This window comes from Oncorhynchus keta, chromosome 2, assembly GCF_023373465.1.
Source record: "Oncorhynchus keta strain PuntledgeMale-10-30-2019 chromosome 2, Oket_V2, whole genome shotgun sequence".
Taxonomy (NCBI): domain Eukaryota; kingdom Metazoa; phylum Chordata; class Actinopteri; order Salmoniformes; family Salmonidae; genus Oncorhynchus; species Oncorhynchus keta.
In genome coordinates, this window is record NC_068422.1 from 78,199,787 (window position 1) to 78,215,126 (window position 15,340).

Genomic DNA, 15,340 nt, shown 5'->3' on the forward strand with positions numbered 1-15,340 from the left:
GGACACGTCTGGCACTGCAGGATTTGAGTCCCTGGCGGCGTAGTGTGTTACTGATGGTAGGCTTTGCTACTTTGGTCCCAGCTCTCTGCAGGTCATTCACTAGGTCCCCCCGTGTGGTTCTGAGATTTTTCTCACTGTTCTTGTGATCATTTTGACCCCACGGGGTGAGATCTTGCATGGAGCCCCAGATCGAGGGAGATTATCAGTGGTCTTGTATGTCTTCCATTTCCTAATAATTGCTCCCACAGTTGATTTCTTCAAACCAAGCTGCTTACCTATTGCATATTCAGTCTTCCCAGCCTGGTGCAGGTCTACAATTTTGTTTCTGGTGTCCTTTGACAGCTCTTTGGTCTTGGCCATAGTGGAGTTTGGAGTGTGACTGTTTGAGGTTGTGGACAGGTGTCTTTTATACTGATAACAAGTTCAAACAGGTGCCATTAATACAGGTAACGAGTGGAGGACAGAGGAGCCTCTTAAAGAAGAAGTTATAGGTCTGTGAGAGCCAGAAATCTTGCTTGTTTGTTGGTGACCAAATACTTATTTTCCACCATAATCTGCAAATAAATTCATTAAAAAATTCTACAATGTGATTTTCTGGACCTCCCCCATTTTGTCTGTCATAGTTGAAGTGTACCTATGATGAAAATTACATGCCTCTCTCATCTTTTTAAGTGGGAGAACTTGCACAATTGGTGGCTGACTAAATACTTTTTTGCCCCACTGTATACAAAGTGAACAACAGGGAGACATTAAGGTCAGCTCTCAGGTGGAAGTGCTGTCAGTCTGATGATTGACATGCTTGGTGTCGACTCAGAGCGGCTGCTTCAAATAATGTGTAGGAAGAGACCTATTTCATTTCTCTCCAAGAAAGTTGGCCAGCTAATGACAGCAGTGGTTCACTCAATGAAGCACGCACGCACGTACGGACACACACACACACACACACACACACACACACACACACACACACACACACACACACACACACACACACACACACACACACACACACACACACACACACACACACACACAGGGCCAACCCGAGAGAGGGGAGATGGGAGACAGGAAAGAGGAGAATGAAGAGGGGAAGGGGTTAGATGAAGAGGGCCCCTCCCTTCGAGTCTCTCCTTAGCAGAAAGTTTTGAGGGCTCAAAGAATGTGCAGTTAGGGGGGAAGAGAATGGGGCTCACAAGGGTGGAAGAGCCTCACCCCGCCAGCCATGCCTTCCTAACACATTCTCATTCACCAGCTAAAGCATTGTTAGCTTTTTAAATCAATCAGGCAGTTGGATGATGAATGATTTAACACTTGTCGAAGGAAGGAGCTCGGCTCGAAATGCCTTCCGTTTTCCCTCACAGGAGAGACAGACAGCCTGACAGAGAGGAGAGGAGCACAGGAATAAACACCATTCCCTTTCATATTCCAGCTCCTCTTCATTTCATGTGTTGATGTTTATGTCAATGCTGGCAGCTCACTAATCTGCTATCAGTGACAGTTTTGAACTTTCGATTCACTCTGAGCCTAAATCACTATCACAACCAACTCTGCAATAACTTGTTACAGTGTTTATCTCAGGATGAACCGGTAGGAAGAAGGGTAACAAGTTCAGCAACTCAAAGATAACCGTCTTAATTTCTACGGCTCATGTGAAAGTAATTATATGCCAAGTCTGAGCATACTGGTACCATAGTGTCTTGAGTTGTCCTCCAGTAACAAACACGTACTTAGGTTACTACAATGCAATTACCATTTTACCTTGTAATTCTCATATATCTATTTTATAATGCTATTATTTTTCAAATGAGTAACAATCCATCGACTTGCAATCACACAGAAATAGAGGCTAAATACAGGTATAATGACACACAATGGTAATCAAAGGTATTGCAATGCTCTTTTGTTCAGCTGAATTGTGCATGTCACGGAAATGCTGCCCCCTGGTGGAATTTATATGTTATTGCCTGCAGGTACCAGACAGGATATCTCATATTGGCACGTCAAATTGCCATTCCACAAACCCTTTCTGTTGAAAGTTGACACTTCGACAACAGAGTATACAAAATAAACTTTTGTTAAGCACAGTCAAGTTCAACAGACACGTCTACTGACAAGTTGTCCAACAAGAGTCGTAAAAATATATGACAATACAATATCGATTCAATACAATAAGCTTCACAATGAATCAGCGATGACATATTTTTAAAATAAATAATTAGTTGCCTGTTTGGCATGTTATTTTGTCATTAATACGTGTCACATATCAGTTTGCAAACAATGCAAAAAAATATATTAAAAAATAAAGCCGCATACAAACATGGTCTCTTTTTTCTTTCTTGAGTAAGGCAGTTCCAAAATGCATGTGTTTCAGCCTTGCTCAGCTTTTTCTGTGGTGGAGCGGCAGCCAGCAGAAAATACAGAGGGTAGGCGTTGGTAATCTTCTCTCGTTGCACTGTGATTGGCTCAGTGTTCTGTCACTCATGGGACACAATGTCACCTCAGAACCTACAGGGTGACCAAGGCAGTTCAAGCCCCCTTGGGTGCTGCCATAGATTTACATGATGAAGTGCCCATCCAAGTGTGGCTCAAGGTCGCCACATATAAAAGGACTTCAAATCACGTTACGCTATATCTACCATAGCTTGGATTGGACTGATCATGTCAACATCATACTTTCAAAATCTTAGCTAGCAAGTGAGGCAAGCAGTCATCATCATGAATCACGTCGACAATCTACTGGCAAATCTTTTTCAATCATTGTCATATGAACGGAAATTATAGCTAAAACGTATCGGTGATTATCGCCCATTGGACATAAACATTACACAACAAGTTGGAAATCGCAAATTCAACAATGAGTAGTTTGGAAGGAATCAGTGGCTAACTGCAAGCGTTTAAAAGCAATCCTTATTTTACTCCCTCTGCCTGCTATTCGGTGGAGAGGGTGTTGTGGTCCAAGTCTGGGTTTAAGGGTCTAATTTCCAAGCTTAAAAGGATAAACATTCACATGCAATACCATGGGCCACAAAAGGTTGAATACACTGGCCATGCTGTCAATGCTGTTCAAAACAACTGGAAACTGGAAACAAAACAATCTCAGTCATCAGTGAGTTCAAGACAACTGGGAACACAGAAAAAACGAGCTCAGATGGGAAAAATAAGTTTTGAACGGTCATCCAACCAGGAATTCCAAGTTGGGAACTTGGGCCTCTTTCTAGAGCTCCGACCTGAAGATCACTGACGTAATGATTCAACCTTGTTTTTTCCGAGTTCCCAGTTGTCTTGAAAGCACCATAATTCCAGAGAATGCCAGACTTTGATGACAAAGTTTTATGACAGAATTTGCCGACAAGAAGGACCGATGCGCCACCTTCCTGTTCAGTGAGCACAGCACAACAATGTTGAGTCCAAAAATGTATTGTATGCTACTGCATAAATTATGTAATATCCCAGGGAGATATGTACAGTTGAACTCGGAAGTCGACATAGGTTGGAGGTTGGACACACTTAGGTTGGAGTCATTAAAACTCGTTTTTCAACCACTCCACAAATTTCTTGTTAACAAACTATAATTTTGGCAAGTCGGTTAAGACATCTACTTCTTGCATGACACAATACATTTTTCCTACAAATGTTTACAGACAATGTTTACAGAATTTTTCACTTATAATATCACTGTATCACAATTCCACTGGGTCAGAAGTTCACATACACTAAGTTGACTGTGCCTTTAAACAGCTTGGAAAATTCCAGAAACTGATGTCATAGCTTTAGAAGCTTCTGATAGGCTAATTGACATAATTTGAGTCAATTGGAGGTGTACCTGTGGATGTATTCAAGGCCTACCTTCAAACTCAGTGCCTCTTTGCTTGACATCATGGGAAAATCTAAAGAAATCAGCCAAGACTTCAGTGTTGGCTGTGTTCTGTCTCCTAGAGATGAACGTACTGTGGTGCGAAAAGTGCAAATCAATCCCAGAACAACAGCAAAGGACCTTGAGAAGATGCTGGAGGAAACAGATCCAAAAGTATCTATATCCACAGTAAAACAAGTCATTATATTGACATAACCTGAAAGGCCGCTCAGCAAGGAAGAAGCCACTGCTCCAAAACCTGCCATAAAAAAGCCAGGCTGAGGTTTGCAACTGCACATGGGGACAAAGATTGTACTTTTTGGAGAAATGTCCTCTGGTCTGATGAAACAAAAATAGAACTGTTTGGCCATAATGACCACTGTTATGTTTGGAGGAAAAGGGGGATGCTTGCAAGCTGAAGAACACCATCCCAACCGGGAAGCACGGGGGTGGCAGCATCATGTTGTGGGGGTGCTTTGCTGCAGGAGGGACAGGTGCATGATGGCATCATGAGGTAGGAAAATTTTGTGGATATATTGAAGCAACATCTCAAGACATCAGTCAGGAAGTTGAAGCTTGGTCGCAAAGGACCCCAAGCAGACTTCCAAAGTTGTCGCAAAATGGCTTAAGGACAACAAAGTCAAGGTATTGGAGTGGCCATCACAAAGCTCTGACCTCAATCCTATAGAAAATTTGTGGGCAGAACTGAAAAAGCGTGTTCGAGCAAGGAGACCTACAAACCTGACTCAGTTACACCAGCTCTGTCGGGAGGAATGGGCCAAATTTCACCCAACTTATTGTGGGAAGCTTGTGGAAGGTTACCCGAAACATCTGACCCAAGTTAAACAATTTAAAGGCAATGCTACCAAATACTAATTGAGTGTATGCAAACTTCTGAACCACTGGGAAGGTGATGAAATAAATAAAAGCTTAAATAAATAATTCTCTCCACAATTATTCTGACATTTCACACTCTTAAAATAAAGTGGTGATCCTAACTGACCTAAGACAGGGAATTTGTACTAGAATTAAATGTCAGAAATTGTGGAAAAACTGAGTTTAAATATATTTGGCTAAGGTGTATGTAAACTTCCGACTTCAACTGTATACTGTAGCTAAGACAGTGATACTAAGTGTATGTTGTGTAGTAAGCTGTTAGTAGCCAATATGCACCCCCTCATAACTGGTGGTGCACATGGAGCCTATAGCCTGTTTTAGAGAAATATCCTTGAATATTGTAAGAGATTTCATTGTCTGTTTATATGCCTCCTTTATTTATTCTATAGTTCTGACTTGGTGTATGAAACTGTAAGAAAGGCCTATGTTCTGAATTCTGTCGCTGTACATTTCAAAAGTGCTGAACAAATAGATATATTGACTATGTCCTTCTTAGCTCGCTCTTTAATGTCTTAATCGAAAGGACGGACTGCCTCTTATCAGCTCATCATTCCCTTATGCCATAGTTTGTACATCTCAATTTTCAGTAGAAACCACATTTTTTTTAAGCAAGTCAGACATATGAGCTATGTTTTTTAAAAAGGCAGTAAATGAGGCTGAATTAACTGTTTAGCTGCCAGACAAGGCTCCGCTGATAGCCAGGTGTGGCAGTGGAAAGGATTCACTCCATTGTGCTGAAAAGAAAGCTCTGCTGTTGGGACAGCTTTATGAAGGCCCTAACAGTTTGTGGGCACCGTTTGTCACCTTTATAGTGCAATTAATGTATTGTTTAGTGTTGTGTAGTGGCTTTTCTGGCATGTAAAAACATTAAAAAGCATTTGCCCCACCAAGATTAACATGCTAAAATCACCACTACAATTAATAACATTTACACAGGTGATAATAAGCACATTTCTATGAAATATTTACCAGCACATAAAATTTTGAAAACAGGAGACCCGGAAGATTCATTCAAATAAGGTTCTTAATCCAGAGCTACTGCTCTATCAAAATAATACTATATAATTACACATAAAAACACAATACAAATGTTTGTGTCAAATACAGACCTGTCTGGAAAAAAGCTCAATCGGCAAAGACCTGACAAATGCTACATGTCTAAACTGACATAATGTAAGTCAGATAGATTATATTTTGTTCACTAGTTTCAGATCACAGTTTACACTATACGCATACAAATACAATGTTGTTACTACAGCAATTACAGTTACCAGAAGGACATAATGTAAAGTGTAACGACAACCATAAATCTATTCCAATTGTCTCAGAGGCTTCAGTAATGTAAATTGAGACTACAGAGAGACAGCTAGGTGGCAGGCTATAACCACTTCATCTCTTTTGATATCCTCAGGGAATGTGTCTGCATACATTTGACAGTCAAATTCTTTACAACTATACCTAATGGTAAAACCTAGCTACCTAGAGCAGTCCAGTGTGTAGATTAGTCTTCTATGAAATAGATGACCACTTCTACATCCAATGCAATGCAGGCCTTTCCATCATAAGGCATATCAAATGATGGGTTTCCCAAAAGCCAGAGGATATATATATTCAGCAACTGTATTTTTCAATGGTATTAACTAAATCCATATTTTTTAATTCATATATCCCTCTGTGTAACTGATTCACTGAACAACTAAGGGCATGTTACACTGTGGTAGTGACAGTGGGGTAGTAACTCTTACCTGTAGGGTAGTTGCTCTGAAGGTGGCCCCTGCAGTGGGGGTGGCAGTTCGGGGGGAGATGTTGTTCTGGGCCTGGGTCTGAGCTTGGGCATGTGCCTGGGCAAGGGCCTGCTGTGGGACCATCACCAGCTGACCCATCTCAGTGCGCACCAACACCATTCCTAGAGTGCAGACAGAGCAATCACACACAATATACTCAGTCAAAGTCAATATACTGACCTAAAAGGCACCTGGGCTGGCTGTCAATGAAATGCACCCAATTCAGTCACATAGTGACCCTAGAAAGTGACAAGGAGACCAGTGACAAGGAGACCAGTGACAAGGAGATCACGTTGGATTTATGAAACAGTAGTGTCAATTCTGATGTTCATTCTGATTTCCTAATGCCATGTTCAATCTGCCCATGAGAGCAGTACATTCCATTTACATCAGCATCAAATAGAATGAGAAATGATAGAGCTTTTATTACAGAGTGTATCTGTTACTCAACATAAATGCCTCAAACAGATTTCCATAAGCCTCCTCTAGATTAACTCAGAGACTCAGAGAAAATGTAACTATATTATACTACACATTTTCTCACTAATACATAAAATCTACTTTAATCACTGAACATTTTGGGTAAGCTAATGGGTATGCTATACCAGTAATGTCCAGACACAAGTAGACCCTATGTGACTTACAATATGTATAGATCTCTGAAGAGGAATAACTGAAACAACAGCATAACATAACAACAGCATAACACCCTGCATCTCCCAGCTGGTTTGCCTCTGAAGCTAAGCAGGGTTGGGCCTAGTCAGTCCCTGGATGGGATAATGTTGGAGGGCTGATAGGAGGCACTCTTTCCTCTGGTCTAAAAAATGCCCTAGGGCAGTGATTTGGGACATGACCCTGAAGTGGGTTCAGAATTTTGGATGGGACGTTAAACAGATGTCCTGACTCCCTGGCTGCGTTTACACAGGGAGCTCCATTCTGAAATGCTTTCCACTAATTGGTATTTTGACCAATCACATCAGATCCTTTCACATCAAGTTCCTCTAAGGCAAGGTTGATTCAAATAACCAACTCATCATCAAGCTTTGATCATTTGAATCAGCTGTGTAGTGCTAGGGCAAAAACCAAAATGTGCACCCGTGGGGCCCCAGGACCGAGTTTGGGAAACCTTGCCTTAGAGGAACTTGATGTGAAAGGATCTGATGTCGGCGACAACGACGACTTTGGGAAACCTTGCTCTGAAAAATGAACGTGTCCAGATCCTCAAAAAGTTATACAGATACACCATTGATAGCATCTTGTCTGGCTGCATCACCACTTGGTAAGGCAACTGAAAGGCACCCAACTGCAAGGCGCTACAGAGGGTGGTGCGTAAGGGCCTGTACATCACTGGGGGTGAGCTGTCATCCAGGACCTCTATTACAGGCGTTGTCAGAGGAAGGCCCAAAAATGTTTCAAAGATTCCAGCCACCCAAGCCATTGACTGTTCTCTCTGCTATAGTACCACACAGCAAGCAGTACCAATGCACCAAGTCTGGAAACAACAGGACCCTGAACAGCTTCTATTCCCAAACCATAAGTCTGCTAAATAGCTAATCAAATGGATACTCAGACTATCTGCATTGACCCTTTTAGCACTAGCTCTCTTGCACTCTACGCACACACACTGGACTCTACCCACACACTCATACATACTGTACCTACACCCCAACACACACATACACTACATAATTACTGAATTTAAAATACAGTAGATTCAATTTAGATGTTTTGTTACTGGCCTACACACAATAACCTATAATGTCAAAGTGGAATGATGTTTTTCTAAATGTTTACAAATTAATAAAACATTTAAATCTGAAATGTCTTGAGTCAATAAGTATTCAACCCATTTGTTACTGGTTAGCCTAAATAAATTCTGGAGTAAAAATGTGCTTAAGAAGTCACATAATAAGTTGCATGGACTCACTCTGTGTTCATTAATAGTGTTCAACATGATTTTTTATGACTACCTCATCTCTGTACCCCATACATACAATTATCTGTAAGGTCCCTCAGTCGAGAAGTGCATTTCAAAACACAGATTCAACAACAAAGACCTGGGAGGTTTTCCAATGCCTCGCAAAGAAGGGCACCTATTGGTAGATGTGTAAAGATTTTTTAAAAGCAGACATTGAATATCCCTTTGAGCATGGTGAAGTTACTAACTACACTTTGGATGATGTATCAATACACCCAGTCACAAAGATACAGGTGTCCTTCCTAACTGAGTTAATGGAGAGGAAGGAAACTGCTCAGGGATTTCACCATGAGCCCAAAGCAGACTTAAAACAGTAAAAGTTGAATGGCTTTTTTCAGGACGAAAAAATAAACAAAAAGGAGATAAGCACAAGGAAAATCCTAGAGGAAAACCTGGTTTAGTCTGTTTTCCATCAGACACTGCAAGGTTAATTCACAATGCCAAATTTACACTGAAGTTATTTACCAAGAAGACAGTGAATGTTCCCGAGTGACAGTTTTGACTTATCTATTTGAAAGTCTATGGTAAAGGCCTGAAAATGGTTGTCTAGCAATGATCAACAGCCAATTTGACAGAGCTTGAAGAATTTCTAAAATAATAATGTGCAAATGTTGCACAATGCAGGTGTGGAAAGCTATTACAGAGACACACCCAGAAAGTCTCACAGCTGTAATCTCTACCAAAGGTGCTTCTACAAAGTATTTCAATTAGATATTTCTGCATTTCATTTTCAATACATTTGCTAAAATTTCTAAAAACATATATTCACGTTGTCATTATGGGGTATTGTGTGTAGATGGGTGAGACATTTTTTTAAAATCCAATTTGAATTCAGGCTGTAACGCAACAAAATGTGGAATACGTCAAGGGGTGTGAATAGTTTCTGAAGGCATTGAATAGTCACCTCAACTACCTCGTACCCCTTCACACCGACTCGGTATTGGTACTCCCTGTATATAGTAGCAATGTTATGTTTAATCTTAATTTAAACATTATATTCACTGTGTATTCATTCCTCGTGTCAGTATTTGTATTTTTATCTTCAACTTTGTTGTTGGAAAAGACCAGTAAGCATTTCACTGTTAGGCTACACCTGTTGTTTACGAAGCATGTGACAAATACAATTTACAATTTCAGATATTTTTCAGAGCTAATCTGATTAGTCAGCATACAAAAATATCTGAATTAGGCTGCCTGTGTAAACGCCACATCAGTGGTCAGTAAAGATCCCATGGCTCTTATCATAATAGTAGGGGTGTTAACCCCAGTGTCCTGGCTAAATTCCCAATCTGGCCCTCATACCATCATGGCCACCTAATCATCCCTCTCCTCTGTAACTATTCCACAGGTTGTTGCCGTAAATGAGAATGAGTTCTCAGTCAACTTACCTGGGAAAATAAGGGTTGAATAACATAACCAAATAGTCTCTTAAACAGCACTTTGCATGTGATCTGTCCCCTTCACTGTTCTGAGCCTGCCTGAACAGCCTCATAGACAGGTGCTTACTCATTCAAACCCCAGTTAGAAAAACAGGCCAACTTGCCACCTTCAACTCATAAACAAGTAACCTCAATTGAATCCTCTGAAAGCAGACAATCAGAACACTAAGTCCTTTAGACACAACCTCAATCTCAGTCATAAAAGTGAGCCTCAAATCATCAGAGCATGACTGTCTCATTGTTTTTAAACGCACACAGCATGGATTCATTCAGACTGTTCATTTAGCGCTTGCAAACACATAGGAGACCTAATCATGCGCCACGCTGAGCACATATGCAGCACTCACAGTGGATTGTCTTCAGGCATGTATTGGTGAGATGAGATGCAATATGGTCTAGCGGTTGAGAAATGCTCATAAACTCATGAATTGCCAGACATTGATGTGTTCTGGGTCAGGAATTCCCTGCACTCCATGAAACTTCTCTTCTCCATTTAACTGAGATTTGAATGATTCTGCAAATCAGAATATATCATAACAGAGGTATGCATATCCTGCTATTTGTTTATTTTAAATGTGTAACTTTGAGAGTAATATAGGACAGTGGCAAGTCTAATCTCCACTAGAACTGGGCGATATGGACAAAAATCCATATTGCGATAAATTGCCTGAATTAATGCAATAACAATAATTTAATTATCCTTTAAACTACTACTAGTTTGATGGTTATAGCCATCAATTATCCCATTAACAATCACCCATATTAGCAATGTTATTTCATTTCAAACTTCATATTTCTCTCGTATAGGCTACTTATCGTAATAAACAATATCAGCAAAATGCCTTTGATCAGGGTTAGGTGTCGATATTTTTTTTTAAGTCTCAATTCTAATTCATATTCTCTACTGAGTCAAAGTTTTTGAGCCACATGAAAACATGATCACATACAAAATGCATGAGTAGGCCTATCTGTCTGCTGGGCCAACACAGTGATATTGTTCCTTATGGAACTTGAGTGGCTCTTTCCCGTGCCTCGTGCAGCTCATGGTAACAACTTTGAGAGATGAATACCAACTGAGAAGATCATGTCTCATGTGTTTTTTATGTCCTGCCACTTCATTAAACTTGCCCATTGGCAAAATATGTACATGCTTGTGATGTGAGAAAAGTCATTTGATTGGGTGATATCAAGCAGATGTGGAACTTTCTTAGAACCGGAATGATGCATGCCATTGTGTACTGTGTTCTGTCATATTATCAATGCTATTGAAATATACTGCATATTATATACAGTATACCAGTAGGCATTTTTGTCACCACACCAACTGAGCAGTGAACATTTTGCTCACATGCAGTCTTGGTTGTGATCTTTGTGTTGTGTTGATAATGGGTGTCATGAATCATGTAATAACTTTATTCAATCTCAGATATGTCTTCAACATTATACAGAATTAACTTAAAATCAATACAGATGTAAAGGAGAAGTTGTTTTTTTTTAACAACCAAATCTCTTTTTTTATTTTTATGTAAATGATAGGTTATTAGGTTCCAGACAACTTTTTTATGATTTCACGTGTTTGAGAAACTTACCCCAAACAGCAAATAACTTCCTCATCCGTGTTGTCCCCCCCAAAAAACATTAACAAAGGCTCCAGAAACAGCCAAATACATATTTTTAGAAAAAGCAAAGCTCTCAGTATAGTGATGCAGCTCTTTAGATGTTCTACACATTAAATTGTGTCATTCCGAACTTTATACGAAATATTATATTCCCTTTTGCGTGACTCGAGCTGTTTCCCCTATCCAGGTGTTCCATTCTCCATGCTGCTACAGGTAACTGCCAAAATAAAGAAAACACCAACATAAAGCATTTTAATAGCACGTTGGAACACCACAAGCTGCAAAAACAGCTTCAATGTGCCTTGCCATAGATTCTACAAGGGCCTGAAACTTCCTGTGTGTAAGCACCCCATGCTTTCTGTATGCTTTGTATCCATAATTTACTCAAGTGTTTCCTTTATTTTGACAGTTACCTGTAAAATGGAAGGAGAGGTATTGCTTGTCACAAAAAAATGTCTATATAAATGTTGTGGATAAAGTTCAGAATGGCACAATTTCATATGTAAAACAACTAAAGACCTGCATCACTATACTGACAAAAAAAAGGACGCATCTGTTTTTGGAGCCTTTGTTCGTGTTTTTTCAGGGCACCTATACTACACAACGAGGATGAGAAGAGGATTTGCTGTTTGGGGCAAGTTTCTAAAAAACATGTGAAATCACACAAAAGGTGTCCGGACCCTTCTATAACATGACATTTAGATCAAAAATAGAGATTTGGTTGTAAAAAAACTACTCCTTTAATCTGTACAGAATATACAGATTTAAATCTGTATTGACAGGTGTTTTATCAAATGAATGCTACTTTGCCCAAAGCACATTCAGAAGCTGCTGTGTCTTTGGGAATCTTGAGGAAGTGAACAGGGAAATGATGATGGAACACATCACGTGTCCAGGTAATGTTTTACATTAAAGTACATGACAGTAATGACAAAGCACAGGGCTCTCAAAAAGACCTGCCCAGTTTCATTGTTTTGATCTGAGCAGATTTCCCCTCTCTCTCTGATTTGAAGAGAAATTCATCCTCCTAACACCTTACCCGGTGGGATGGTAAACCCAGGTGGCAGTTGAATGGTCGTCTGTGGTTGTTGGGGGGGTCTGACAATCAGCTGGGGGGCAACAATTCTTTGAGCTGCTTGGACTCCTGGTTGAAGAAGGGGCTGTGTAGCTGTGGCCACAGACGGAGACCTTACCACTCCAACCGTTGTTGTTTGTCCAACAACATTGACAGCAGGCTTTGCCATGACAAGACTTGCAGTAGAAGTCGCTGCTAGGTTGAAAACAGCAGAGGGAGAGGAAACAGAGTTTATTACGGAATTGACAACACCTAACGGACTGGACATGGCTATTTTGGACTGCACGGGAGCGTCCGACTTCGCTTCAGAACCCTCTTTTTTGTGGTTCACTTGCGAAGCTGCTGCAGAAGTGATCGGTCCTATCGCGCCTTGTTTAACCAAGGCCGAGACGGTAGTGCCATTTCCATTCTGCGCGATGCTCGCTACAATGTGACTTGGTAGTCTTTGCAAAGCAATAGTAGGAGTCCCCTTATCCAGGGGAATCGCTGATTGAGTTGAGGAAATGCTGGAGCTAGATAAAGTGAAATTCGTCGTATTTACACAAGATGTAACGTCAACGGTCCGACTTGAGTTTGCTGCACTTGCACTGCTAGACACAGTGCTAATGTTATTAATCAAAGCATCAGTTCCCGCGGCAGGGGGGTTATTCCTTGACGTTACCGCTCCTCCGGTACCGTTCAAACTCTGTATTCCCGCCGATGCACTCCGTAACGATGCAGTTATGCGTTTTCTTGGATGATCGGCACTGTCTGTTGAGGTCTGACCTGAAGCCAGAGCGGAACCTCGGGTGGTGGTGCTGCTGATGATGATGATACTACTGCTGTTGACAAGCGGAGAAGTTGTTACACCACCAGATGCAGGTAGTGTTGTGATAGATGATGTTCCATGTGATTGCAAACCGCTCTTGGTAGCGTTTACTCCAGTCCCTGAAGTGGTGGAAGCTTCCTCAAAGGACGGAATAGAACTCAGCGAAGAAGATGTAACAGTTTTCTCTGAGCTAATTTCGTTAGAGTTCATCTCCTGGTGCATCCCAGCTTTATGTTGTCCTTCTTGTTGTTGCTGCTGTACTAGTGTAGTAACGTTACCCACTTGGGCTGGTAGCGTTTTCCCTAAGTGATGGTTTGCAGTGACTGTAGTCCCAGCACCTCTGTTTTCCGACTGAGTATTTGCAGGGTTGCTTTGTCCAACAAGTTGTGACTCCAAAGAGCCCACTAAATCGCTCACAGCTTTTTCATCCACCTCGGAAAATAGCATATCTTCCAGTGGGTCGGAGGTGCCCGCCATCTTTGATCATAGATCGCTGTCTAAAAATTGTAAATGAATGAAATGCGCATGCGTGTTACAAGGCATTGTGGGAATTAATCTGACGTCAAAGCACCAATATTGATGTTTTTTTTTCACATTTCATTGATTAATAAATGTATTACAAAACAAAATAGTGTAGTAAGGAATTTGTTTAGCACGTTACATTTCAGGACGTAATAAAGTGGGAGTTCTCACAAACTCAGAAACCTCACATTTTATTATGGCAATGAAAATAGGCTTTAGTCTGGGGGTCTTTTTTTATTTTTATTTTTTTAAATTTCACCTTTATTTAAACAGGTAGGCCAGTTGAGAAACAAGTTCTCATTTACAACTGCGACCTGGCCAAGATAAAGCAAAGCAGTGCAACACAAACAACAACACAGAGTTACACATGGAATAAACAAGTGTACAGTCAATTACACAATAGTGTGTGCAAATGAGGTACGATTAGGGAGGTAATGCAATAAATAGGCCATAGTGGCAAAGTAATTACAATTTAGCAATTAACACTGGAGTAACAGGTGTACCGAAGATGAATGTGCAAGTCGAGATACTGGGGTGCAAAGGAGCAAAACATTATAATAATATGGGGATGAGATAGTTGGATAGGCTATGTACAGGTGCAATGATCTGTGAGCTGTTCTGATAGCTGATGCTTAAAGTTAGTGGGGGAGAAATTAGTCTCCAGCTTCAGTGATTCGTTCCAGTCATTGGCAGCAAAGAACTGGAAGGAAAGACGACCAAAGGAATTGGCTTTGGGCGTGACCAGTGAGTTATACCTGCTGGAACGCGTTCTACGGGTGGGTGTTGTTATCGTGACCAGTGAGCTGAGATAAGGCAGAGCTTTACCTAGCATATACTTATAGATGACCTGGAGCCAGTGGGTCTGGCGACCAATATGTAGCGAGGGCCAGCCGACTAGAGCATACAGATTGCAGTGGTGGATGGTATAAGGGGCTTTGGTGACAAAACGGTTTGCACTGTGATAGACTGCATCCAGTTAGCTGAGTAGAGTATTAGAACCTATTTTGTAAATGACATCACCCGAAGTCAAGGATCGGTAGGATAGTCAGTTTTACAAGGGTATGTTTGGCAGCATGAGTGAAGTATGCTTTGTTGCAAAATAGGAAGCCGATTCTAGATTTAATTTTGGATTGGAGATGCTTAATGTGAGTCTGGCAGGAGAATTTACAGTCTAACTAGACAACTACGTATTTGTAGTTGTCCACATATTCTAAGCCAGAACCGTCCAGAGTAGTGATGCTGGACGGGCAAGCAGGTGCGGGCAGCTATCGGTTGAAAAGCATGTATTTAGTTTTACTTGCATTTAAGAGCAGTTGGAGGCCACGAAAGGAGAGTTGTATGGCATTGAAGCTTGTCTGGAGGTAA

At 40.9% G+C, this 15,340-nt stretch overlaps 1 protein-coding gene across 6 annotated transcripts in view; it reads right to left on the bottom strand.

Annotated features, from left to right (window-relative positions):
* Window positions 1–13,968, bottom strand: part of LOC118382906 (transcription initiation factor TFIID subunit 4) — a 188,399-nt gene extending 174,431 nt beyond the window's left edge. For 2 of the 6 annotated variants that reach the window (XM_052484436.1, XM_052484429.1), the window contains exons 1-2: window positions 12,610–13,967; window positions 6,496–6,656 (exon numbers count right to left, since the gene is read on the bottom strand). In XM_052484436.1, coding sequence (XP_052340396.1) covers window positions 6,496–6,656; window positions 12,610–13,930 — 1,482 coding nt within the window. In that variant the 5' untranslated portion in view covers window positions 13,931–13,967. Of the gene's footprint in view, window positions 1–6,495; window positions 6,657–12,609 lie in introns of all 6 variants that reach the window. The other 4 variants (XM_052484438.1, XM_052484428.1, XM_052484437.1 and 1 more) reach the window with 3 other exon arrangements.
* Between the last annotated feature and the right edge of the window lie 1,372 nt (window positions 13,969–15,340).